Here is a 26,210-nt window from a genome sequence, read left to right as displayed (position 1 = left end):
GACGCGGGCGCCCGCTGGGCGCGTTCACGCATGCGTACTTCTCACTCTCGCGAGCACAGGGCCCCGCCTCTAGGCGAGCTGCGCATGCGCGCTACCTTCCTTTCCAGTCTGAGCTGGATTCCCGCCCAGCGCTGTCCCCCCCTCGCCTCAGCCGCCCTCACAGCCCCCGGTTCCCTGTTTGCTGTTTCTCAACGTCTTTTCTTTCTCTCCGGGTGTGACCAGATGCCCTCGATTCGTTTCGCGAGGGTCTCAGGTGTCGTCTGATCCCCTGGGACGGATCCTGGGGTTCTTAAGAGTCGCAGACGCAATGACTGCCACGCAGGTGGAGATATAACGAAGGCTTTATTATTTCGCAGGCTTTTGTAAGCAGCGCAGCACAGGACATCAATAATCAGAATCGGCACATCACAGATCTTCATCAGTAACAGCTTAGAGTTATGAGGTGTGGCCTCATCACCTGGACCAAGCCAAATCCTAACGCTGCTCACTCCGAAGGTCATAATCTGACCCCAGAATGCACACAAAGGAAAAGATGTGGCTCCATCCATGCTCAGAGGTGCCCCTGACTGAGGGGATTTCTGCTGGCTGCAGCTCCAGCCTGCAGCCCGTGGACGGGTGCTGCCCAGCTCACAGCGTTCCATGGCACACCCTGTTCCCCTCTGTGATGTCATCTGACATCACAGAGGGGCAGAAGCCTCTACATCAGTGTGGGCTCCAGCCCAGCTCAGTGCCTCCTGGCAGTCGCAGAGTTGCTCTCGCATCCAGCTTTCTCTAGAGGACACAGGGAGTCTCTTGTACCTCAGAGGATAAAGGAAGAGAGAGCTATTTGGCGAAGGACAGAGAAGGGTATCAGAAGGGTTTCCTCGCAGGAAACGCCAGAAACCTTTCGTTCTTTAGCTTCACGTGCCCACCTGAAGCAAGAACATGGTCAGCCTGCTCGAGCTGATCGCTAACATTGAGCACTGGGACGAGACTGATGGCTGCAGCACAGTCATGTTTCCCACACTCGAGAAGCTTTCCACCGATGGTAAGGCATTTGGGACCACTCAGGAGATCTATTTGCTCCTGAGCTGTAGACCTCTCCCAGTACTTTTAGTCCAAAGTCTATCCAAATTCAGTCCGTGTCACGGATGAATTTACCCCAGGAGCCGTGGTAGATCACACTTGCCATCTCCTTGTTTAGAAACGAGCTAACAGGCCACAAACTTGCTGACTTAAAGCATTCTGTGTCTTTTCTTGCATTGCAGATATCACTACCATTTGGAACAGTGTGTTCAAGCGTGTTCATCAATTGCTCCTGCTGAAAAAGGTGGGACTGCACCCTACCCCTCTCCTTGCCCAACAGTTGCAGTAGTCCAGGTAGCCCTGGGCCAGCAAGTGCCCTTGCTCTTCCACGTACAGACATGCCACAAATGTGCCAAAGACCACTTTCTTCAATCACTGAAAATATTGAAATAGTTAAAAGTACAGTACCCATGCCAAGTATTCAGAATTTGCTTCTCTGTTCCTCGCTCCCAGAGTGGAGAGCGCACACACAACTGGGGATGCTTGGAGAGCAAAGGAAAGGGAAAGAATGTGTCCTGAGTTCGTGGTCCTTTCCAGCTCCCCCTTCTGAGCTTTCTGCATTAGGAGAGGGGAAGCCATGGGACACCCCTTTGCAAGCTGCCACAGGTCCTCACTCTGTCCTTTCTGTTCCAGCCTCCGGCTGTCAGCATAACCGGACTGGGGACATTTTGGATTCAAAAATGGCAAGCCCTTGAGAACGGCGAGATACTCACGTTTCAGAGACCGCTGTTTTTGCTGTCCGAGACTGTTGCACAGACTCGTGATCTCAAACACTTTCCTTTCTACTTGTGTGGTAAGAAGACTAATTAAGCAAAAATTTTGCTTAAATACATTGGCTCACTTATCCCAATTAGAAGTCCTTGGTGGTTAAGACAGCACTCTAGCAGTGCACTTAAACCAGAAGCTCCTGGTGTGTTATTCTGAATCTGCTCAGCTGCTGTGCGACTCAGTCACCTTGTTCCCCTTTTCCAGATGACAGTGAGATAATAGAGCTGAACTGTGAGACCATACGCTTGCACAGCCCCTATTCTCAGCAAACAGTGCAGGACTGTCTGTTGGAGACCTTGCAGTATTTCTACCACATCCTAACAAACGGAGAAGATGCAGACTTCACATTAAAGGACATTGGCACTCTTGCTATCCGAGGGGAGCAGGTGGAAATGACATTTTGTGAAGACTTTTTACTGCATCTTAACAAGTCTACAGACGTGGTACAAAAGCTTTTCAATGTAAGTCTTTTGTTTTTCCTGCACTTCTTACAGCAGGTTTGAAGTCCTGCACAAAGCCAGGGAACCAAGCTCTGCTGCCAGCCGAGAGCTGCCAGGCCACAGGAGCTAGGCATGCAGCAGTGAAAATTGTCTCTGTGTTCCTTCCTGTATTTGCACTAGTTCAGAGGTGCTGGGAATGAACACAGTCCTCTGGGCAGGGCATAGCCCTGGAAAAGCCTCACCACAAAGCAGGAAAAGGCCAAAGCAGTGGTGGGGCCAAAGGTGTTTGATGATGAAAGCAGCAGCCAGAAACCCGGGCTCATAACAGGCCTTCCATTGTTTTTGCTCCATTGGCTTGCTCAGTGGTAAACAAGTGGTCACTCTTCTGGCTGAGCTGCTAACTGCTGTCCTTGCAATAAGGCTGGCAACACTCCTCATCCTAACAGAATATGTGCCATGCAGCTTGCTTTGGCAAGAGGCTGAGGCACTCGTCAAGAAGTTTGCTGCGAGGCAGTGAATTTGGAGAGGTGTAGAAAGGCCTTTGTGAGCGCTGAGATTCTTTCCTTGGAGTCACATCAGGTGTTTCTGTCACTTGCAGAAAAGATGGGTCATCTTGGACAAAGAAACTGCTTTCCTGCCGAGCCAGTTTGGCCATGTCCACCTGTTGCCAGAGTGAGTATATTTGTTCCTGCAGAACTTATCTGGTCAACTTTGGATGTGCTCAGCTCACATTTGGTTGTGCTCTTTCAAAGTGTTTGGCAGCTCATTTTTTCCTTGCTTTTGCTAAGCTTGGACTTACTGTTCCTGATCATGCACTGCATTTTACCATTCATCCAATCAGAGGGAACTGGTTTGCTCTGCAGAGACATTTAGGCAATGCTCCTCATGTTTCCTCCACTTCTTTTCTGCACTCGAGACTGCCAAAACATTGAACAAAAGTCAGATCCTAATATTGCTGTCGTTTTCAACACAACATGGAAAGCATCTCTTAGAACGTGGAACAAAAGTAGAAGTATGCATGTCCTCTGCCCGTGGCATTTCCATGTTTGTTGTAAAAGTCACATCAATCTCAGTACCTCTGAAATGCCTTCTTGTGTCAAGAGGGGCTGCTGAACTGTTTCTGAGGCCAGCACTGTTCACTGGCTCTTGTCATGCTTTAGGGCACATAATTTAGTCTTCACAGATACCTGGCACTGATCTGGCAAAGGAGCCCTTTTCACAGAATGGTGCCTTCTTCCTATTGCCAGGTTTGAGGTCAAGGAGGTTCCTCAACTTGATACGAAACCACTACCAGAGGAAAAGCTACTGGAAAGAAAAGGTAATGTTAACAACTGATCCTTGAGAGAGGTTTGTGCCTCTGTCTCCCTGTAGTCCTTCCTAGAGGCTGCTTAGAGCCTGTGCTACAACGAGATGCCTGGGGCAGCAGAGGCACTCTGTGTGCCTCTGTCCACAACTTCTGATAAACCTCAAGAGACACATTTTGAACAAGATGGGACGTGTTTCCCACCTGCGTTCCTTGCCCCACAGTGCATCTCTTCCACTTCATGAGTTTGTGCTGGAGAGAGTAAACTTCTAGGAAGTACAGCACTGGGAATTACAGACTCCGTCTTGAGTTCTGGGAGAACAGGGGATCGGAATACCTCCTGGTATATAATAAGAATGCTGTTATGCAGATCTGTGCCTCCAGTTCTGAGAGCCTTTCTCCTTTCCTGTTTACAGAGTCTCTTCTCTGCAAGCTACTCAGACTACGAAGGACCATTTCTCTCAGCACATTAACCACAGCTGAGACAGATGAAGAAGAGGAGCCTGCTGACAGGTGATAATCGTCAGGGATTTGAGTTGCTGTTGCTCTTGTGCCTGTGTGATATTGCCACTGATGCTGCTCTTTTAGCAAAGCAGCATTCCAATCAACCTGTCCCAAGGAGGCAGAGCAGTATCTGTCTGTGGTGCTTCTTCATGCTTCCTTTAGTTCCTGAAAAGCCTCTTTGTTGATAATGCCGAGGACAAGAACAGGCTTCCTGGCTCCAGCCCATCTTTTCTGCCTTTGGCAATGCTCCCCAGTAACAACCCCTTTTCTTTCACTGAATAATGCAGTATTTGAGACCCCACCACAGTTCTCAGTGTGCTGGCCAGGAAGGGGAGATGCCAGCATCGCCTGACATTGCACAAGGCACAGTTCCTCACTCCATCAAGACGGACAAAGATCTGTGTGTCCTGAACTTTCCTTAGAGAAAACCCCATTCCCTTGGTGGTGCATCTGAGCATTACAGCTCAGTGCTGTTATTCCCCATCTGCTGTTGGGAAGACAGTTGGGTGAAGAGACCTCATCCTACTGAGGAAGAGGACAGAACTGGATGGAGAAGAAACTCCTCCTGCACTCAGACCGACTCACCTTGGTCTGTTTGTTGTTTTCTTAGACCTCTCTCACAGACGTCAGACACAGAAGGAAGGCAGGACAAAGAAAGTCCCACCTTTCCAGTGGTCACTTCTCAACCTGAAGATGATCCATGTGACCTGTCGGACTGGATCCAGGAGAGGAAGCAATTCATTTCTCAGCTAGAAAGCTTTGGAAACATTGAGAAATGGCTGAGAAATAAATCTTCCCGGAGCTATGTGGAAGAGAGAGTCTGGGAACGCATAAAGTCACGCCGAGCGGAGAGAAGGGCTGAAAGCAAACCAGTTGTGACTGATGACCTGGGCGTAAGTAGCTACTGTGTTGCTTCAGCCTTGGGATCACTCCACTGCATCTTCTGTGGCCTTAATCAGTAGAGTGATGCTGCTGTAGCCCAGCCACTTCCATGTCTCCTGCCATGGTGATTCGAGGCAATGGGGATGTCAGGGTATTTTCCAATTCCTTTTCAGGACACACCACCAGCAAGCAGCCAGCCTCAGCCCCCTCTTTGCATACCGTACCCAGAGGCTCTCATTACACTGCATAACCTCCTGCGCAAACGGAAGACCACACTGGTGAATATCTTCAAGAAAGCTGGCATGGAAGGCAGAAATATCAAGAAAGCAGATTTCATTAAAATCGTCAAGCAGGTATGGAGGGCACAGGAAAGTAATAAACAGCTCATGCTGACCCTCACCTTCCACAGGCTTCAGTAGTAGGGCGCTGTCAGTTAAGGCTGAGCACTTCAGACACTTTCTGATAGTCTGGCCCATGACAAAACATATTCTTGATACCCAGAAGGCTGGGAAGTTTAGAACACTAAAAGCTGAGAGCTCAGCAGAGCTAGCCGTTGGCAACCCTGCCTGCGGCAGGGCAGTTGGAACTCAATGATCCCTGAAGTGCCTTCCAACCCAAGCTATTCTATGATTCAGAGGGCAGCAGCAGAGCAGTCCATTTGTCAGTGTTTGGTAACCCCACATAAAGCTCACCCTGCTCCGGGGACAGCCTTGTTTGTTGTTTGATTGATCACACTGTCATTTTCTGTTTTGGCTGTTAGACAAACATTCCCATCAGCGAAAAGGAGCTGGAGGATGTGATCATCTTTTTGACTGCCCCTAAACGTGGGAAATATACTACCATGGAAAAGCTGATGGAATGTCAAAATGAGTGGCTGGAAATGAAGAAAAAAGAATCCAGAGAGACCAAAGGGGGTAAGAGGAGAACACTGGGCTGGGAAACTCTCTCTGTTTCTTTTCAGACTGTGGAATGTCTCCATGAGATGCATCTGCTGGGCGCTCCAGTGCATAAAATGCCAAAGTCCTTTGCCTTATAAGCATTGGTCAGCCCTGATGTTTCCTTCTGCTACTGTCTAACATGGTTTCTCTGGGCTTTCTTTTTGAACTCTTCCAGGTGCAAAGACTCAGCCCCCTAAAGCCACATGCAAATCTGCCACATCTCCACATTCTGCTGAGGGCAGAGCCAAAGAGATGGATCCTACCAAGCCCACAGTGAAGTTAACACCCTTAGAAGTTACCCCGGTCCATGCTCAGCCAGCACAAGGACATCAAACAGCCCACGAAAAGAAAGACTCTCCAAAACCATCTGGAGACAGGACACAAAAAACTATCAAGAGACCAGGGGTGAAGAAGGTACTGATCTTGTGGCAACCCTTTGGAGATTAATCCCTATCTGGAGCTTCTCTGAAGAGAATAGAGCAACTCCAGTGCAATGCTGAATGCTAACCTGAGCCTTTCTTTTGCTTGGAGGACAAGGGCAGCCCAATCACATGGAAAGAAACATCTCAGCTGGAGAGACCTGGGGAGCTAACTGTTGAAGAGCACTGCTTCCCATCAACTGCAGGCAGTGACATGGGTGCACTGGTCGACCGGTACCGCAGTAAGGCAGCTGCGAGTTACCTGAATTCCTCCAAGCTGTGCCAAGAGCGTGACATTCATCTCACCGAGCCAGTGCTGCAGAAAGGTAATGCAACACCCGGGGCCTGAGATGAATCTGACAAGCTCGTCTCTTCCCCAGCCCAGAAACATGACCAATGTATGGGGAGGGGAGCTGCTTTTGGAGAATACTCGCAGCCTTTGGAGGACTGGTTAGGATCAGCAATCCCACCAGCGTAGATGAGAGCACAGAGTGCTCCAGATCAATCAGGGCCAGGTTCAGCTAAGAGCACAAATGATGAGGCAAGCTCACGGCAGTGGTACAGGGAAGGCAAAACTGGGAAGTCAGGCCCCTGTCAGGTTCAGTGGGTCCATGGCCAGGCAGAGCCATGGCTGTGGCTGAGTTGAGGTCTCAGATGAAACGGGGCTCCTGATCCCAGGGCAGAGAGCGCAGGCAGAAGCCCCACACAAAGCTGCTTAGGGCCACTGAGGCCTCTCAGCACATGCTGGGCCATCATCCACGCCTTCCTCCCTTACACAGTAGCTGTAGCCACTCCAGGGCAGCATCACAGACGTAAAACAGAGGTGACCCAGATTGGATGTGCTTTGTCAACAGGCCTGCTGCACCCAGGAGACAAAATCATCAGAGAACGACGATATCTGAGGAATATCACGCAGCCTGGAGGATACTGCAACACAGGACTTGCTGATGTGTCCTCACCTCTGAGCGTGTCCAGGTCATCCAAAACTACAACTGGAAACCTGGGCAAAGAAGGCAAAAACAAGAGGGCTTCAGAGGAGTTTTGCCATTACGAGTAAGAGTGGTCATATTGCCTAGAAGTTTATGCTCACAAAACAGGCTTCATACTTTCTTATTCTCATTTTCTTTTCTTTTTTCCTTTTTTTTCTTCTCAGCTCTCGTCAGAGGAATCGGAAAGAAAAGACCAATGAGGGATCAAACAACAAGTTCTGGCCAGGTCACCTTCTGGACAAGATGCGCCTCTGCATTCCAGAAGAGAAGACCAACAGGGCACACCCTTTGTTCACCTGTGTTCGCCCAACCCGGCCTGCATACAAGATTATCTAAAACCACAACCAGCACCAGCCAATCCACAAGACATTTCCACCAGAGACATGGCATCCAAGTCTCATTCCACCTGAAAGTCTTCCAGCAGCACAAGATGTGCGCAGAACGTTGCATTTCATCATCAGCTCAAGAGATCTGAGCCGTTCTGATGAAGCACAGACACAATACCCTGAGCTGGAATGGACCCACAGGAGTCATCTAGTCCAACACTAAAAACACAAATAAAAAACATTATCCATCCTATTCTCAGGACTACTTGCATTCTATAAATGGAGAAATAGACAGAGATAAGCAACAACACTGCGCCGATGGAAACCACAGTGTCATTCACTTGGACTGCCATTCCTGACCAATGCTATGCTCCCAGAGGAGCGCTCACTGCTGCACCTTGCTGCTAGAAGGCAGCAAGAAGTGCTTTCCATACACAGAGAGCAGAGAACCATCTCTGGTGACTGCAAATGTGGGGCACACATTTCGTGTTACCTACAAATAACTCCAATGAGAAAACCCCTGCTCATTTTCTGAACAGTTCAAGTTAGATATGGAGGTTGTCTGCCCTGCCTGTGGCAGGTGGTTGGAGTCTGATGATCTTTGAGGTCCCTTTCAACCCAAGCCATTCTATCATTCAAATTACCAGGAAGGTAATGCAAAGTCCAAGCACATGGCATGCTAAGTGTGACAAGCTTCTATCTCCTCCCATGCCCAGAAGCATGGCACTGTACGGGGAGAGGAGCTGCAGATGGAGAGTGCTTGCAGCCCTTGGAGGGCAATGGTGGATAATGCTGCCAGGATCAGCATTTCCATGCCATGGCTGGGAGAGGAAAGAGTGCTCCAGATCAGCTACAGCAAGAACCCATTCACCTGGGTTTGAAGCCAGGTTCAACCAAGAATGTGAACCAAGACTTCGTGCTGGAGGGGCAGAGCAGGGATGTCAGAGTCTGGTCAGGTTCACAAAGGTAAATCAGCCATTGCTGGCCCATTAGTGGCTCTTTTATCATCTGTTTCTTAGAATCTTTTCTTCCAATAAGTCGTGTATCAATATTGGTTGTTAAAAGCTGTCTTGCATCTAAAGATGTTCTATTATTTTATCAATCCATGCTGCTTTTTGACTGATAGTTCTGCAATATCAGCATTGCAGCTGTAATGTGGTAACAAATACAACAAATCAAAGCAAAACGAGGGAGAAAAAATAAAATGTGAGAAGTCTCAGATCTGTGGGCTCCAAAATGACCTGAAAGTCATTCAGTATCTATGGGGAGGTCTCTCTTTACGGCTTGTTTTGAGTCTGCAACTCTGTTGAATGCTTTAATATCTCACCTAGGGGAATTTAGTACTTATTTTCAAGACTTTCTGCTGAAAGAACCCAACTTGTTTGCAATTTACACTGAATTCACGATGCATTTAGCAACAAAGTTTGATCTCTCTTTCTCTCTGTGTTTTCTATTAAGGAAAAGCCGTCATTAATATTACTCATGTTCTGATCAGAGCACAGCAGGCATTGATCTCATGGCTTTTCTTTGGGGCAGGGCTGGTCTCTCTCTGTGTAGATTTGTATCGTTTAAATAGGCAAACGCTGTGCTGGAAACCCAAAAGGAATTTTTTTAAAAAACAAACAAACAAACAAACAAGGCCTTCAGGTATTTTTCTACCCGAAATTCATCACTTTATTGTTCTTCAGAGCTTTTCCAGCTCGAGGTAAACGTAAATAAAATCAACGCCACTCAGGTGAAAATTGGCGGGAAACGACGGCTGCGCTCCCGCTCCTTCCCCCCCCCCCACCTTTTGCACACGGCCCGAAGTTACCTCAGCGCAGGCGGCTCTGAGGCCGGGCCGCCTGGGCGCGATCCGAGCCGAGGTGCTGCCGGTGCTGCGCTGAAATAGAGCGATGGCTACCGCTCAAAAGCCGAAGAACTGTGTGGTACGGTTTAGTTCCATCACAGCGTCTTACTGAAGTAAAAAATAGCGAATCTTAGCTTCAATAAAACACCCAGCTGTGTTGTAAGCTTTCCGCGCTGGAAAATTTGGGACTGATTTCGTCTTTAACTCCATATAAAGGTGCTGAGTGGCAAAATAGGGTTAAAGCTCCAGAGTGTAGTGTGTTTGGTGTAAATCAGTGATGTCTTAAAGCATTGTCACACCAAGCATTACAGGTGGGGGCTGTGGGTTGGTAGCTGAACTTCATGGAATCGTTAAGGCTGGAAAAGCTGTTTATGAGATGCCCTCCCCCATCTATGGGGGTCATTCCTGTATAGGGCACGCACAGCTCTGGACAGCCCTGTCCAATGATCCCAGGCAGTTCTCTTAGAGGTCTTCTCCAACCTCAGGGATGCTATGAACACACCTGGTTTTGTAAGTGCTGAAAATCACGTCTGGCATTTAAAGTATTTGGTAGGCAGGGTGTAATCCGTATAGATTTGGTGTTGAAAGATGACTGATTTCTCTCTTGCAGAGTGCAGTTGTGTTTCCCAATAAGATACACACAGAACAGCAGTCCCTGACTCTGGTGAAGAGGCTGCTGGCCGTGGCAGTGTCCTGCATTACCTACCTGAGAGGGATCTTCCCTGAAAGCGCCTATGGAACCAGATACCTGGATGGTAACGGGCTGTTCTCAAGCTTTTTTTGCATGGCAGATGGGCACAGGGTTGTTGTTGAGTTTGTTCTTAAAGCCACTTCATCCATTTAATTAAAGACAGTAGCTATTTCTTATGACCATATTGAAACTTTACTGTTACGGTCGTTATTGAATGCTACTAAAGATAGCAGTGATGCTGACTGAGCAATTAGAGCATTTGCACTTTAATCTGTGCTTAACAGAGTGTCTGGAGAATGAGCTTCACTTCCAATGTTGTTGGTTTTTGTCCTTAAAGATGGCTTTTTTATTTTCTTTTGAGATCTCTGTGTCAAAATCTTAAGGGAAGACAAAAACTGCCCTGGCTCGACTCAGCTGGTGAAATGGTACGTTGACCACACACTCACACAGCAGTTACAGTGTGTGAATTCTGAAAGGTAGCTCTCTAGTTAGCAACTGTAAGGAAAACTTCACCTTGTGGAAGCAAGCAAGTGCCCAGATTGTGTTCTTAGTGCCTGATCTTCACCATCTGGTTGTGGCTAAGTTCTTGTCATGCATTTATCTGTAATAACACACAATCAGGCATCTGAAACAGTGCTGTGAACACATGGATGGTTGCAGCCACAGGACAGCATCGTGTACACACCACAGAGAATTCCTGAGGGTTGAATGCATTCAAAAGAACTGTAAGGAGGAGGTGTGTTTGCAGACTGTCCTTACAGGTGAAGCTAATAGGAATTAGAACTAGCTGGGCAAAGCTGTTTGCTTTTTTGCAGGATGTTGGGATGCTACGATGCCTTGCAGAAGAAATACGTAAGTCTTCCAGTGTTATTCAGCTATTTGAAGTGCATTTAAATTTTCATGTATGTGATTCCACTGCTTGCCACTGCAACTGGGGGAGTCTCTGGCTACAGGATAACTGTTCTTTGGTGCACTGAAACAGCTAAAGTATGGGAGTTCAGGGTAATATTTGTTGTGTGCTCGATCTCTTGAGGCCACATAAGCAAATCCTTTCTCAAAGAGATGAGCTGAACATATGAAGAGCTTGATTGCTTCGAATAGGGTGGTCATAATTGGTTTTGAAAGCTGAGGAAACAAAACAGCAGAAGTGGGCTGAGCATATCTGACGTTGTTCTTCTCTTTGCTTCTCACAGCTAAGAATGGTTGTCCTGGCGGTAAGTGTGATGGAAGAGTAAAGCCCTTGTATCTAAAGGTTGGTGCTTACATGTGTGTGTGAGTCTTAATCTGCTTCCTGTCCTTCCTTTTAAACCTCCAGGTCTACACCCACCCGGATGATCCTCAGGTAAATCTGGTAGAGCAGGAATGTTTGGATAGAAAACTCAATACTAAAAGCTTGGAGTTTCTTTCACATGAATTCATCCTGGCAGTCCCTGGCTCAGCTTCGCTGTGCTTTGGTGACTTTGTGTGTGTTAAAACTGGTAAGGATTTGAATGCGGTGTTTCAATGCATTGGACAAGAGTTAAGGACTGTAATTTAAATAAAGATTAGTCGGGAACTGGATGGAAGCAGCAGCAGTATTGGCTTCCTGGACAACTGATAATTTAATAATTACTGCATTTGTTTGCAGACAATTACAGAATGTTACCACTTCAAATTCAAGTACACCCCCAATGGGCCGGTCCTGAACTTCAGCAGGTACTGTCAGCCAGGAGTTCTTTGGTCTGTCTTTAATTCTAGATCAGCGTGGTCTATTATTTAGCCTTATTTTTAAAACACAGTGAATCGTTTTAGCATTTTCACTTGCACAGTCCGCAGTTGTGTGTCTTAAAACAGCAACCCTTCAGTCTGTATGAAAGCTGAGTGTTCTCCGTTTGCAGTAAGAACAAACAGGGTGATTCTCCCATCAGCTGTGCAGACACCAAGAAGGCAAGCATCCTCCTCATCCGCAAGATCTACGTTCTGATGCAGAACCTGGGCCCGCTCCCAAACAACGTCTGCCTGACAATGAAGCTCTTCTACTATGATGAAGGTGGTGTTTCCCCATCACTTCAACTGACCCGCTGTGCTGAGATGCTTGAGAGCGATTAAAAGAAAGAATTTCATGTGTAATCTTTACAATTGCTGGGACTTAATTATTTCTCAGCACGGTTTCTAAAGTGCAGGGGGTGCTGCTCTGATCTCACAGTAGGAATGCAGCTTTACAGCTGACCTCATTGCAGTGAGAGTTTTAAGGACAAACTGGGTTGTTCTGAGTGCATTAGGAAGTGCTGTGTGCCAGTTGGTGTTGCCCTGTAAATGTCTGACAATAGCTGCTGCTTTTAGAGGAATTTCTAGCTCATCTATGCTTGCCTCTGTGAACTGTTTCAAGCAGTTGTTGTAGAGGGAAAGAATTTCATTTAGTACAAATGGAATATTGGTAATTCCTTTCCTCCCACACACGTTTTTTAACAGCTTTAATTTTAAGGCAGAAAAGTCTCTTAACCCCATAAGCTGATCTGGTTTTCTCCTACAGTTACACCACCTGATTATCAGCCCCCTGGCTTCAAGGAGGGCGAATGTGAGGGGATGATATTCGAGGGAGAGCCCATGTATCTGAACATGGGTGAGGTGCCAACGCCGTTCCACATGTTGAAAGTGAAAGTCACAACTGACAAACAGAGGGTAGAAAACTGTGATGAAAGCATTCTGAAGCAAAGAGAGTCCAATCTGCCCCTGCCGGTGCTCACAGTGGATGGAGATGAAGTAGAAGAAAGCCAGCACATCAAGGTGAGAAATCAAGTGCTGTTGCAGCTTTTGGAACTGTTTTTGATCTGTATGGTAGAAAGGGGCCATTAATTCTTCTGCATCTATTAGTGTGGTATTATTAATAAGGAATGCAGTCGTCCTGTGTAACTCTAAGATGTTAAATGCTCAAGGTTTTTTTCTAGTATCACAGTTATTTCAGACTGATGTTCTTTAGTAATTGAGTTCCATCTCTGCCTGCTTGCATTGATGGGGAAGTAACACTGAGCTGGGCTGGACATCCCGTATCAGATTCAATAACTTTATAAATATGTTTTGTTTCACTTAGAATCCATCTAAGGAGATCTGACTCCTGTGAGCAGGAGCTCTTTGCTTCTGTCTGCAGTAATTGGGCCTCTTTCTCATTCCAGGAAGATCCCGTGTTGGATAACAAAGTGGGAGATGGTGATCATGCAGATGCTTTGGAAGCTCAAGGTAGAACTTGTGTTTTATTTTAATATAAGAAGTTTACAAAGCTGTCTGAAATAATGCTGCTGTCATCCTGCAATCCTTGGCTTGTTTAGCATGGCTGAAGAGCAGCACTGCTGAAGCAGCTTGTGCTGATCTGTGGATTGTAGAGAAAACTGCATAGATTGGAAACAGGAGGAAGCACCCATTCTCTGTATCTGTGATGCACGATTCCTCCCCCAGCTCAGAGCACTGCAGTGGTGTGAGGCTGGGAGTGCATTGCTCACAGTGTGCTTCGCTTTGCTTTCTTGCAGAGGAGGGTTTTCCTTGTGGAAGAGATGAAGTTTTGAAGGTTGGGGAGAACAGAAATCAGTACAGCTCCAATCCTCAGGTATGAAAACTGAAAGTGGGAAAACCTCATTTAAATGTGGAGGATGACTTCAGACGCAGGTGCTGAATGTTCTTAAGGCAGAGCAGCCCCAGATACCTGAGTGCTTTATGAAGTGCCTTGCACTGAAGCTTGCAGCATTTATTTTCTGATTGTTTTCTTCAGGTTGATCATCTGGCAAGGAAGACCTCTGAACTTAATGTGTCGGAAGGCAGGACGAGGAGTGGGAAGTTATTCCAAGCCTACATTGTGAGTGTCAGTTTTTCTTTACTTCTTTGAGATGTTTTCTGTTCCAGTGAATAAAACTGTCAGCTTTACTACTAATGGAATTCTCATTGATGAACATCATCTTGATTGATGAACATCAGCACGTTCTGATCCTTAGTGTCAAACCAAGTCTGTTCCAAAGAGCTGAAAGTGAGCACAGGTTGAGGAAAAGCTCATTAGGATTGATTGATATTTTCTAGAGAATGGAGTTAGCAAAGCTCCTGCTGCCTCAACCTACTGCTGGGAGGGAGCCGGGTTCCCCTAGGCCTGCAAGTGAAGCAGTGGTGTCTGTGCTGCAATCTGCCCTTGGGAGGCAGCATTGGGTCCCTCCACCCCCTAGGACTTGGTGCACTGCACAGCTGCATCCCTGCAGGGTGGTTCTCCCTGTGCTCAGCTCAGCGACAGCACTGTAATGCAGGTCCTGTTCTGTTGCAGATTCACCAGGCTGAGCTCTCCTCTAGTCAGGACGTGCTGCCAAAAAGGAGGAAGATAAGCGAGCCGAAGGAGCAGTTCTAGACACCCATCTCCTGCTGTCTGCCTCGCAGGGTGCTTCTCCACACTGCTTCCTCCTTGTGTTTAATGTGAATGTTAATATTGAAATACCTTTGGGGGATTTCTTGTGCTATTAGTGGTCGTAGCATAGCAGATTTAAGGAGAGGAAGTTTATTAAGAAGCCCAGATGGAGAAATGAGCAGTGAGTTTCTATAGGAGGTTGCATCCCTGTCAAGAAACACACACAGAATGCTGCTGCAATTCTGATCAGATTTCTGGTGTTGAAGTTTTTGCTTTTCTTGTGAAAAAAGAGCTGGAATTGTTAGAGGTCTCTGATTCTTTGCACTTCTTCCAGACCAAAGTATAGTCATTCTTCATACCATTAATTACATATTTTGTGCCAAATGCAGGCAGCTGGATGGCTGCTTGCATATCATTAATTATTGGCAGCTGTTTGTTAGAATGGCGTGAGGTGATTTAAAAAAGAAACGTGTTCAGGTAGAATGATTAATTGCAAGAGTTGGAGGAGGTGCCACTTTTATTCCACCAAAGTGATGGTTAATTTTGGATGTGCTGTAGAACTGGAGAGATGCTGTCTATTGCTCAGAGCTGCTGCTCTGTTTTGGTCTGGGTAGCTGAACGTTTCTTGACACGTTTGAATTTGTCCCATTTGATCGTATTAAAACACTGTTCTTCAACAATTGGTTGCTGTCTTTCTTTTATGCTTTGAGCGCATTTAGGGCCGTTAATAAAACACAGGGACTGTTGTGGGTGGTCACTGGAGTTTATGTTCTTGTCTGTGTGGGTCTGACCCCATCTGGGATGGTCAGAGGATAAAGGGCCAAAAAAAGGCAGTGCTTCTCTGTGCTGAGCAGTGGTGGTGCAGGCGTAGGACGCCTCTGTGGGCTCTGCAGCTCTGTGAGTGTGAGGGGTTGACAGCAGCTCCAGGTGTGCAAAACCCAGCCCAGGGCCTCGAGCCCTCTCAGCCCGGAAGCCCTCAGGGCAGGATGTCCCCATGGTGGCTGCGATTCCTGGTTCCCTTCCTGGAGGTGCAGTCATCTGAATCAACACGTCACCGCGTGGCAGCGGCCGCTCCCAGGGCCAGGTGAGCTGAGAGCTCCGGGTAAGAGGGGCAGAGTGTCCCCTGTTCTCCCCTGAGGCCATGCTCCGAGTCGGGCTGTTGCTGTACCCCTCACTTTTGGCACCTCTGTTCTTTATCCCCAGGTGGGGATGACGACGCTCACACGTCGGGGATGGCGTGGGGACAAAAGGACTGAGCCTGAGGAGGACGTGGCTGCGGACAGGGAGCTGCCTGATGATGACTCTGACAACTCCAAAGCCCCCCGCCTCACACTGATGGAGGAGGTGCTGCTCCTGGGGCTGCAGGATAAGGAGGTGAGTGAGGCTCCAGCGGCTGAAGGGGTCGTTTGAGTTCTAACCTCGAGTCCTCCCCAGCTCAAATAACCCCTAAACAACCCCCACCAATGGCTCAGAGGGAGCTGTAGGGCTCGAGCTGAGGCTTGCATGCAAGCACTGCCCAGCAGCAGCTCTGCCCTGGGGAGGATGGGAAGCCACAGTGGCTGTGCACAGTTATGGTATTGCTGTTTGCAGGGCATTTATTCTGGGGGTTCCTGAGCTTTGCAGTTGTTTTCTCTTGCACAGTGCCCAGCTCAGACCATTTGCTTTGTGCTCTCAGCCTGTAGCTGTGGGCTGGTGGCTGCCCTGCCTGGGGAGCCAGGGTAAGACTAGGGTCCATGGGCTGAGCAGGAGGCACATGAGAGCAGAATGCTGTGCAGGAACCTTGGAGCAAATATTTGAGAGCAACATGGGAGTGTGGAGCAGTTTACATTCTCCGTGGGCTACGTTAAACATTCTCTGTGTGGTTAATGTGTTCCTGGGAATGGGTCTTTGGCCAGCAGGAAATTAAGTGTGCACAATAGATAAGGAAAAAAAAGACTTTTCACATGCTTGCTTTGGTTTTGGTGTTTTTTTTTCCCCCTTCCTGTCCTTCCACATTCCTCCATGGGGCAGCAGAAGCCTGGCAGCCAGCTGATCTCCATGGCACTGCACTGCCCCAGCTCTCCTGTGGAATCATAGTTGGACTGGTGAAAAACACCAGACAATTTTAGGCAAATCCAATGAGCCCACAATGCAATTTCATTCTTGTAAGCACCAATCTGTCATGATTCCAGGAGCTTTCAACTTACCCCTAAAATTCAGGGTGGGAATACCCAACAAATCACAACCTTTGGTGACATCTGCACCCTTTTTCCTTGAGAAACTTATTCCTTAAGTCCACCTGCTAAAAAAAACAAATCCTTTGCATCTGCCATGATGGAAGGAAGCAGGGCATGTTGTGCAAGCATAAAGAGTTGCTTTGTCTTTACTCACCAGGAAATGAAGAAAGCAAATAAAGTTAAAATATCTACTTTATGGTTCTCTCAGCTACGCAAGCTGAACAACACAGTGTTTATAGGCACTGTGCAAACAGACACAGTGGGGAATTGACCAGTGCTGAGGGGAGAGGAGTCACTGCCTGGTCCTGAGGGCAGCACTATGGATGCTACAGGGCAGGATGGTGTTGATTGCTCACATTGTGATAGGAGCTCCAAGGGGGAAAACGTTCTTGGCTGGAGCAGGATGTTGGGCATATAATGTTGGGGAGGACTGGCTCTCGTCCCTCCTGTCCCCAGCTCCCTGCCTGTCCCCTTGCTTGCAGGGCTACCCATCCTTCTGGAACGACTGCCTGTCCCCTGGTCTGCGTGGTGGCATCCTCATCGAGCTGGCACTGCGGGGCCGCATCCATCTGGAGCCACTCACAGCCAGGAAGAAGCGGCTGCTGGACAGGAAGGTGATGGCAGTGGGGCTGACAGGGTGGTTAAATGAGTCCCAGGTATTATGTGCCCCCCCCATGGTTGCTTCCCTGTGATGCTGTGCTGTGCCGGATGGCTTTGGCTCATGGTTTTGCCCACCTTTGCCCCACTTGTGGCACATCTCAAGTGTCTGCCCATGTCTGGGCCTTACAGTTTCTGGTTGGTTCTCACAGGTGCTGCTGAAGTCGGCTGCTCCCACTGGTGATGTCCTCCTGGATGAGACCCTCCGGCACATCAAAGCCTCTGAGTCCATGGAAACGGTGCAGACCTGGATAGAGCTGCTCACAGGTTGGTCCAGGGGGAAAGAAAGAGCAGATTCGTGGAAGGGCTTGGGTTAGAAAGTAACTTAGACAATGCAGTTCCTTCCCCTGCCATGAGCACGGATGCTTGGCCCTGAGCACCTCCAGGGATGGGGCACCCACACTGCTCTGGGTTGAATTTCCACCTCACATCTGACCTAAATCTCCCCTCTTTTAGCTTAAAGCCATTCCACTTATCCATTCCACCCCTACTCTGTTGTGATCCCATGGTTCTGTGATTCTCCCCAGGTGAGACCTGGAACCCCTTCAAGCTGCAGTATCAGCTGCGGAACGTGCGTGAGCGTGTCGCCAAGGGCCTGGTGGAGAAGGGGATCCTCACCACGGGGAAGCAGAGCTTCCTGCTCTTCGACATGACCACCCACCCCATCTGTGACACCACTGAGAAGCAACGCCTGCTGAGGAAGCTGCAGGACAGCTTGTTGGAGCGCTGGACGGGAGACCCGCGCCGCATGGACCGCAGGCTGCTGGCGCTGCTGGTGCTGGCCCACGCCTCGGATGTGCTGGAGAAGGCTTTGGGCGGCCTGGAGGACACACAGTATGAAATGGCCATGAGCAGAGTCAGGGATGTGCTGGAGGCCGATGCGGAGCTGGAGGCAGCCCAGGGCAGAGGGACAGAGGTGATCTGGGCTGTGCTGGCGGCCTTCAACCGGGCCTAGGTCCTATGGTGGGCTCAGGGGAGGTGGCCGAGTGCTGTGGGTCCACACGTGGAGCTGCAAGCAGAGCCTCCTCCTCCACCCTGCCGTATTGGGATTGGGACCTGGTGCCTTTGCTGGGGCTGTGGGTGCTGGGGGGAGCTCAAGGGTTTGTGTCAGAGAGAAAGGGAAAAGTTTACAGTGTTTTTTTATTACTGTTTTGTGTTTTTTTTTTCTTGTTCCTCTCCCCCATTTCCCCTCTCGGACAGTGTGAATGTGTTCCTTTGCATCCTGCAGCATTTCCCTCAGTGCTCTGCCTCCATGGTGGCTCAGCCCCTCTTTTCCGTGGATTTGGGGGTGGGAGAAGCGGGGGAGCGCCAGCACTGGGCCTCGCGGCGTTTTGGGAGCGCTGCGGGGCTGTCACGGTGTGGGGTGGGGGTGAGGACCGGAGGGGCGCTGGGAGTAGTGGGCGCTACAGGTTCTGCTTTGCTCCTCCTGTCCACCAGGGGGCGCCCGCTTCCGGAGCCTTCCCAGCGCCCAGGCTGTGGCCACGCCCCTTCTCCCCGGCCGCTCTGCCTATTGGTTTTTCTCACTGTCCATCAAGCTCTGTAGCCCCACACCTTCCCGCCTACAAGCTATTTTCTCACTTCCCATTGGTTCCGGCAGCTTCACATAGTGTGGCCAAGCCCGGCCCTTTTCCCCGCCCCCCGCGAGCCCTCATTGGTCCTGCGTGACGTCACCACGGCCTCCTCGCTGCGCCCATTGGGCACGTGCCTGTCCGTCACGCAGCCGGGGCGTCAGGGGGCGGTGGCGGCCATTTTGGAGCAGAGCTCAGGGCCGATCGGCGCGCAGGGAGCGCGGAGGCAGCGCGGAGCCGCAGGGCCGCCTCTCCCCGCCATGGCCGCCCAGTTGGGTACCGGCGCCCGCGCGGAGGACTCCGGGCAGGAGAAACAGGTGAGGAACAGCGTTGCGGGCCCTCCCGCTTCCCGTTGGCTCTGCAACGCGCCACTCTTCCTTGCCCCGCTCACCGGTTGGCCCATGGCGTCGTTATTCTAGCCTCTCATTGGCTGCGGTGCTAGCGCGGAGGCGGGACTTCCGGGAGAGATGGCGGGGGCTTGTGGGACGCTGGCGTTGCGGGGTTTTGTACGGCCCCGGTGCGGGCCGGCTGCCCGCAGCGCCCGGTGCGCTCCTTCGGGCTGCGTGTGGACGAGGCCGTGTGGGAGCTGAGGGACATCGGTCCCCCTTGGTCGTTTTGGTCTGCCGTGGGGCAGAAGCTTTTACATCCACCGCTGTCTTTCAGGACTCGCAGGAAAAGGAAACCGTCATCCCGGAGCGGGCCGAGGAGGCGAAGCTGAAGGCCAAATACCCCAACCTGGGCCAGAAGCCCGGTGGCTCCGACTTTCTCATGAAGAGGCTGCAGAAAGGGGTACTTATCGCTCGGCTGTGGGCTCTGTGCTCTCCATGCAGTGGGGCCGGGGTGTCACGTCAGCACTCGCAGCATTGCAGAGCCGTGGGGGCTGCCCTGTGCCCCTTGTCCTGGCACTGCCCCATCCTTCTGACCCCGCCCTGCTCACAGCCCTTTCAGTCTTCTGCAGGAGAACAGCCCTGGAGCTTTCAGCCATTCCCCCTCAGGTGACATTCAGTGCCCAACGTGGGGCTCTCCCAGCACTTCCCAGTCTGCTTGGAACTGGGGAGCCCAGCACTGAGCCCAGAGCTCCAATTGTGTCCTCCCCATGGCAGAGCAGAGGGAAGGAACACTGCCCTGCCCTGCTGGCCATGCTCCAGGCATTGCACCCAGGGTCCTGCTGGCCCTCTTGACCCATAGGGCACACTGCTGGCTTGTGGCCACTAGGACACCCGAGTCCTTCTCTGTAGAGCTCTCTCTGAGCCAAAATCCTGTTGAGCATGTGGATTAAGGAAATGTGGGGAGAAATGTGCAGATCACCACAGCCTTCTGCAGTGTCCAGGTGTTTCTCTCTGCTGTGTGTTTTGCTCATGTTCTGGGCTGGTGCAGAGGGCATGGGGCATGCCAGCAAGTCAGCAGAAAAAGCCAATCCTATGGCTGTGCTCCCTGGTAAAGTAATTAAATCTTTCCCCAAGAGCCCACTGCAGCTGCTTGGGTTGCTGCTGAAGGCTCTTCTCCTTGCACAGGATGATGCAGAAATCCCTTTGAGCCATTGTGTGCGTGGCTGAATGCCTCAGCCACCCCGTACAGCTGGTCCTGGTGCAGCTGCCTGAGCAATCCCTGTGTGTGCTGCATTGCTGACAGGAATGCTGGTGATGTTTTAGGTACCAGCTCCTAAAGCAAGCACAGAAATGAGGGTTTAATTATTTGGCACCAAGCGAGAAAGGGCTTTAGGGCTGGGCTGGGCTTTGTGAGGCCTTCAAAGACTGTTTGCAGCACCACAGCATCACTAAATATCCTGAGGTGGAAGGGACCCACAGAGATCACCAAGTCCAAATCCTTTCTCCACACAGGACTACCCAATGTTCAAGCAGTGTTTCTCAGAGCATTGTCCAAACTCTGCTTGTCCTTTTGCCCTTTGTCCTGCTGACAGCAGGGCAGAGCAGCACTGTGGGGTGCACAGAGTCATGGTGAGGGAGCGGAATGCCCTTCGCACCACAGCTCAGCATTGTTGGGAGGTGTCTCAGGGCCACATCTCTGCAGGTATTTGGCCATTTGGTTTCAGCTGCAGGGAGTCTGGCTGGGCTGTGCTCACTGGGGAGAAGGTCCTGCCTTTGACCTACAGGCTCATCTGTTTGGAATAAACTAAATCAGCAAATGTCCCCCAGCTGTGCTGCTGTAGCTGAGGCTGTCTGGAGGAGGCTGCTGACGCAGCGTCTGCCCTATGGTCACTGTTAGAATCACAGAATCATAGAATGGGTTGGAAGGGACCCCCAGCTTCAGTCTTACTGTGGGCTGTGTGCCCCCTCGCCCCCCCCATCAGCTCAGGCTGTGCAGCGTGGGGGACCCACACTTCTGTGGGCAGCAGTGCCAGCACTGCACCGCCTCTAGGTAAAGAATTTCCACTTCATATCTGACCTAAATCTCCCCTTGTTTAGCTTAAAGCCATTCCCTCTTGCCCTGTTACTGTCTGCGTGTGTAAGAAGTCGCTCTCCCATGTGTTTATAAGCTCCCCTCAAGTACTGGAAGGAGAGGGGATGGGGATGTAGGCTGCTGGCTGGGGAGAGACACCTGAGCCATGCTGGGCGTTGTGGGGAGCTGCTAAATAAAGGCCCTACAGCTGCCTTGGACTTTCCCCTTGCGTGTTGTTTCGGTGATAAGTTTTGGGTGTCACAGCTTCTTAAAGGTGTGTGTTTGTAGTCTGGTGTGTGCAGCTCGGCCATCCCAGGGTGCTTCAGAGTAACCTGAAGTCTTTTTTCTCTTTCAGCAAAAATACTTTGATTCTGGTGACTACAACATGGCCAAGGCAAAGATGAAGAACAAACAGCTGCCGACTGCGGGGCCGGACAAGAACCTGGTGACAGGAGACCACATCCCCAAACCTCAGGACCTCCCGCAGAGAAAATCCTCACTCGTCGCCAGCAAACTGGCAGGGTAGCCCACACTCATGGGCTGGTTTTTTTCCTGTTTTCTTTTTTCTTTTGGTTAATTGGATTGAACTTCACTGTACCATAGAGCTGGGAACACCAGAATCCACATAGTTATACGAATATTTATAGCAAACACACACCACAACCAAGAAGAAGGTGAGATGTTGGTAGCCCAGGCCACGCAGGCAGATCTTTGGTGGATTTGGTTGCATATTTGCTTTTTGCGAGCAGGTTTGCTGCCTTAACTCTCACACTGCTCAGAACCATCCCTGCTCGCAGTCACTGCAGTGCTGCATCCCTCCCTGCAGTGCAGTGGCCCTGAGGGAAGTGAGGAGCACTGAGAGGAGTTGTGTGGTGTCATCATGTTGTGTTCTTCAGGTGTCTGAAAGGGAAGACGCAGAGGGGGAAGTGGCAAAAGCTGATACGTGGCCTGCAGTCTAAGTTAGGTGTGTGTGTTAGAGTTCTTAATTAAGTGGTTGAGTTGGGAGTGTGGCTGCAATGGAAGCAGCAGCCTTGGAGGCTTTGCAGGCAGTTTCTCTCCTCCTGCTCTGTCCTCTCTGCCAAGGATGCCTGAAGCTGTGAATGGAGTGTGGTGGGAGCTGCAGAGCGTGGCTGGAGCTCATCCCTGCACCCCACACGGCCCTGCTCAGAGCCTGGAGTCGTGCACAGGACTGGTGGTTTTGGGATAGGTGTGAGCTGTGAGAACAGCAGAACAGAGTGGCTCCCCAGGGAGGAGAAAAAGAAGAGGTAAATGTGAGAGGATTATAGAGGCAAATGTGTGTTGGCAATGTTATGCACCCCTCGCTTGAGGATCTTTTTTTCTTTTGTTCTTTTCTCTCTTGCCTTTTTTGTTTCAGGCTTGAAAAAAAGCCAACAATGAAGTCAGTGTGGTGGCTGCAGCAGAGTGGGGCGCACTCAGTGCCCACTTGGTGCTGCTGAAGCAGCTCCAGGTGTGGGGATTTGGTGGGGCTGAGGTTTGTGCTAGGGCAGCACTGAGTCCAGGCTAGATTTAAGCCCAGTAGAGGTCAAGCAGGCTGTGTGGGTTTTGGGGAGCTGTATTGGATCAGGAGAAAACAAAGGAGGGAGGCAGTGGGTGATGCACTGCACAGCTTTCTTCACATGTGATCCTGGCCGGGTCGCTCACAGAGCTGCACTTTATTGTGCTTCTGTGCTGCTGCTCTGAGTAAGGAGTGAGGCTGTGCTCAAACACTCACGTCTGCTGTCAAGTGGTTCATCAGTGACCCTGGGTGAGGAGCTGTGGCCCTACAGCCATGGACTTTGCTCTGAGGAGTGTGGCAGGGATAGGCAGTGTGCCTCATGCTCAGCTCCTCACCCAGCCCCACGCTGCCTGCTAGGATGCTCTGCTGTTGGTCCCAGCTGCATTGTAAATAGATACGAATCATATATACAAATATATATATAATTTTTTACATCTTCATTTGTCCTCATTTCTAGTGTGCTATGCTTTAAAAAAAAAAAAAAGGAGGAAAAACAAGAGGAAAAATAGTGAAAAATGTAAAACGGTGTTGCAGCTTTGGGCTGCCCTTGTGCTGCTGCCTGCGCCCACTGGGGGCAGGAAGGGAACAACTGACTCTGATCACGTCTTCCCTGCTTTGCTGGAAATGCCAGGCATGTTTGCACAGCGGGAGGAAGCGATTGTGACAACACAGGATGAAAACCAGCAATAGAAGTTCCCTAAAACGACCATAACGTGCTGTGGGTGACGTCTGTTCTGTCCCTGAAGCAGCAGAGCAGTGTCCCCACATTCATTGCATGACAGAATCTGCCTTTTAGGGGTGTTTGCATCTTTGACCTCTGCTCCTGTGTGTAAGCATTACAAGGATGAGGCCGACAGGTCGGGGTGAGCCAACAGGAGAAATGTCTTGAGTTCAGCACCAGGTATCCAAGGGTGTTTTTGGTGCTCCACGAGCCCAAAGAGGTTTCATAGAAGTGTGAAGGGCAGAAGTGGCTGTGGTCCTGGGCCCTGTCCTGCCTCAGCACCACGTTGTGTCTCAGCTGACCTCGTGGGAGGCATGGAGGGGAGGGATTTTCCCCTCTTTCGGAAGAAATCTCCATTCCTTTCCATGCCCTGTGCCAGGGGCTCCTGGTGCCCTCCAGACGACAGAGCTGCCCCCGTGGTGATGTCTCCCCTCACCAGGGCTGTGCTGCTGGCACTGAGCCTGCAACCTTTACTTGCCCACGTTATCAATCCTGATGTCATACTTCGCTTCCTCCAGCTGCTGGCGTCACTGGGGTTCAAAGCATTGCGCCGACCCTTCCCACAGCCCCGTCATCCTATCATCAGACATCCTGCTCCCCTTTCCCCCACCCCAAATCAGCCATTTCGTCATCCCCTCAGTCCCACTTCAAAGCAGGAGCTGGGTGTTTGCACAGGGACATGCTGTTCCAGCTGGGTGCCAAGTATGTGCCGGTGTTTGTTTGTGCTTTAGAGCTTGGCACTGCTGGGGAAATATGTGCTGGGCGCTGCCCTGAGCTGCTGGAGCGAGCTGAGCTCGCTTCTGTTATTGCTCCCAGTGCCAAGAATTTGTTTCCCAACAAGGACGCATTCCTTGAGGCCACAGGGAAGGCTCTGGAGTGAGATTTCTCCTTCCAGACCCCGGTGTTGCCTGGTCCTGCTTGAAGAAGTAGGCAGCAGGGCAAAGGATGTGTGGGGTTCATGCATGACCCTGTTCTTTTACAGTCTGGGGCAAAAGGGCATTGGTGACACTCAGGATGGGGCTGTACCCTGAGGTCACCACAGCCTCCTCCTCTGCCAGTGGGTGGTGACACTCCAGATGGTGACAGAGATGTGAGTTTGCAGTGCTTTCAGGCCCCCCAAAATCACCTTCGCATTGAGTTCTTCACATTGAGTTCTTCACATTGGCAACTCCCCAGGTCCTCGCTGCCTCTCTGGAGGAGGAAGATCTGTCTTAGGGGCTCTGTGGGGTTTCCCATCTGGTATTTTATCTCCACAGCTGGAATTTCCCTCCATCCCACACACCACCTCCTGATGGGTTTTGCAGGGCTTTCAGGGGTTTCCCTTGTCCCTTCTGTGGGGCCATTTGCTTTCTACTTTCCCTCTCCTCAAGGTTTTGGTGGCAAGCCCACGCTCCAAAGATAAACCAGAGTCCAGCCCCTATAGTTGCCTCAGGTTGATGTCATTTTCCTTTGGTCCACAGCTGCACTCACACTGGGCCTTTGGACTGAGCATCACCACAACCCTTCCTGCAGGGAAACCCTTCCTTAGGGGGCAACCAGAGTGGATGATTCCTCAAAGGTCTGATTTCCAGCATCCTGCCCATCTTTGGGCACAAAAATCCATTGAGTGTGGAGCTGGTTGAACTGCACCAGGAGCTCACTCCAGCACTTTGCCATTGCTCCTGGCACTTTCACAGTGGTGAAGATGGAGCTGGAGGTCTGTGGGTAAAGAATCTCAACTCCTACAACGGCTTTGGTTGGAACTTACAGCCTCACCAACCTGTGCTGTGGGTTGGAAGGAACCTTACAGCCCCACCAACCCATGCAGTGGGTCGGAAGGAACCTTACAGCCCCACCAACCCATGCAGTGGGTCGGAAGGAACCTTACAGCCCCACCAACCCATGCAGTGGGTTGGAAGGAACCTTACGGCCCCAGTCTGTGCTGTAGTCTGGCACCATTGCCTCGGGTGGCAGCTGCTGGTGGTGCTGTGTCCTCAGCATGGTGCCCAGTGTTGTGACAGCAACAGGTGGAGGTGAGGACTCAGCCGGTAATGAGATGAATGCACAGCAACTCCCTATGGACACAGAATCACAATCGTTAAAGTTGGAAAAGACCTCAAAGATGCATCAGGTGAACTCATCACCACTTTCTCAACCACCTCCAGGTGCAGTGAGCTCCACCCCCACCTCCCCGGGCAGCCCCTCCCAACGCCCAGCCATTCGTTTGGAGAAGACCCCCACTGGTCAGAACCCAGGCCCCAAGAAACACATCAAGAACAGAGGAAGAAATAAGCACAGGGAGCAAGGCTGCTCGGGACACTGCATCAATACCAGTGCCACCAAAAAGGGATGGAAGGTCTTAGTAACTGAGGACTCCCTGCTATGGGGCACTGAGGCTCCCATTTGCTGCCTGGCCATAAAATGGAACGTAGGAAGTTCCGCACCAGTATCTGAAATAACTTATTTACGATGAGGGTGATGGAACACTGGAATGGGCTGCCCAGGGAGGTGGTGGAGTGTCCTCCTCTGGAGATATCCAAGACCAATCTGGATACCTACTTGTGCAGCCTGCCGTAGGGAGCCTGCTTTGGCAGGGGGGTGGACTTGATGATCTCTACAGGT

General features: G+C 50.5%; 4 protein-coding genes across 8 annotated transcripts; all 4 read left to right on the top strand.

Annotated features, from left to right (window-relative positions):
- The first annotated feature begins 97 nt into the window (after window positions 1-97).
- EFCAB12 (EF-hand calcium binding domain 12) lies at window positions 98-7,644 on the top strand. Of its 2 annotated transcripts, XM_090127269.1 has the most exons (15): window positions 98-253; window positions 357-1,027; window positions 1,248-1,309; window positions 1,699-1,858; window positions 2,038-2,294; window positions 2,872-2,945; window positions 3,521-3,591; window positions 3,993-4,089; window positions 4,691-4,973; window positions 5,136-5,315; window positions 5,723-5,876; window positions 6,076-6,314; window positions 6,432-6,645; window positions 7,174-7,372; window positions 7,473-7,644. In XM_090127269.1, the coding sequence occupies exons 2-15, from the start codon at window positions 925-927 to the stop codon at window positions 7,642-7,644; spliced, it is 2,265 nt and encodes a 754-aa protein (XP_089983395.1). In that variant the 5' UTR covers window positions 98-253; window positions 357-924. The 2 variants fall into 2 exon arrangements, with proteins under 2 accessions (XP_089983395.1, XP_031467242.2); XM_031611382.2 differs by having other exon boundaries at window positions 98-1,027.
- A 584-nt stretch (window positions 7,645-8,228) lies between these two features.
- On the top strand, window positions 8,229-15,211 carry HORMAD1 (HORMA domain containing 1). 4 transcript variants are annotated; one of them, XM_031611385.2, is made up of 13 exons: window positions 8,229-8,600; window positions 10,094-10,238; window positions 10,536-10,599; window positions 10,990-11,026; window positions 11,368-11,388; window positions 11,490-11,516; window positions 11,802-11,869; window positions 12,052-12,203; window positions 12,687-12,940; window positions 13,327-13,390; window positions 13,678-13,754; window positions 13,917-14,000; window positions 14,454-15,211. In XM_031611385.2, the coding sequence occupies exons 1-13, from the start codon at window positions 8,229-8,231 to the stop codon at window positions 14,532-14,534; spliced, it is 1,446 nt and encodes a 481-aa protein (XP_031467245.2). In that variant the 3' UTR covers window positions 14,535-15,211. The 4 variants fall into 4 exon arrangements, with proteins under 4 accessions (XP_031467245.2, XP_031467246.2, XP_031467248.2 ...); XM_031611388.2 differs by lacking the exon at window positions 8,229-8,600 and adding an exon at window positions 9,428-9,562; XM_090127287.1 differs by lacking the exon at window positions 8,229-8,600 and adding an exon at window positions 9,961-9,993.
- Window positions 15,212-15,288: 77 nt separating this feature from the next.
- On the top strand, window positions 15,289-18,547 carry GOLPH3L (golgi phosphoprotein 3 like). The gene is made up of 5 exons (XM_090127336.1): window positions 15,289-15,615; window positions 15,735-15,905; window positions 17,230-17,361; window positions 17,557-17,671; window positions 17,932-18,547. The coding sequence occupies exons 2-5, from the start codon at window positions 15,741-15,743 to the stop codon at window positions 18,357-18,359; spliced, it is 840 nt and encodes a 279-aa protein (XP_089983462.1). The 5' UTR covers window positions 15,289-15,615; window positions 15,735-15,740; the 3' UTR covers window positions 18,360-18,547.
- Window positions 18,548-19,089: 542 nt separating this feature from the next.
- Window positions 19,090-23,328, top strand: ENSA (endosulfine alpha). Its single transcript, XM_031611391.2, has 3 exons — window positions 19,090-19,289; window positions 19,636-19,761; window positions 21,728-23,328. Exons 1-3 carry the CDS (start codon window positions 19,233-19,235, stop codon window positions 21,896-21,898), a joined length of 354 nt encoding a protein of 117 aa, XP_031467251.1. The 5' UTR covers window positions 19,090-19,232; the 3' UTR covers window positions 21,899-23,328.
- The last annotated feature ends 2,882 nt before the right edge of the window (window positions 23,329-26,210 follow it).

Source organism: Phasianus colchicus, chromosome 30 (assembly GCF_987193195.1).
Source record: "Phasianus colchicus chromosome 30, bPhaCol1.hap1.1, whole genome shotgun sequence".
NCBI classification, from domain to species: domain Eukaryota; kingdom Metazoa; phylum Chordata; class Aves; order Galliformes; family Phasianidae; genus Phasianus; species Phasianus colchicus.
Note: the sequence above shows the minus strand (reverse complement) of the source record. Positions and strands in the feature narration are given on the sequence as shown.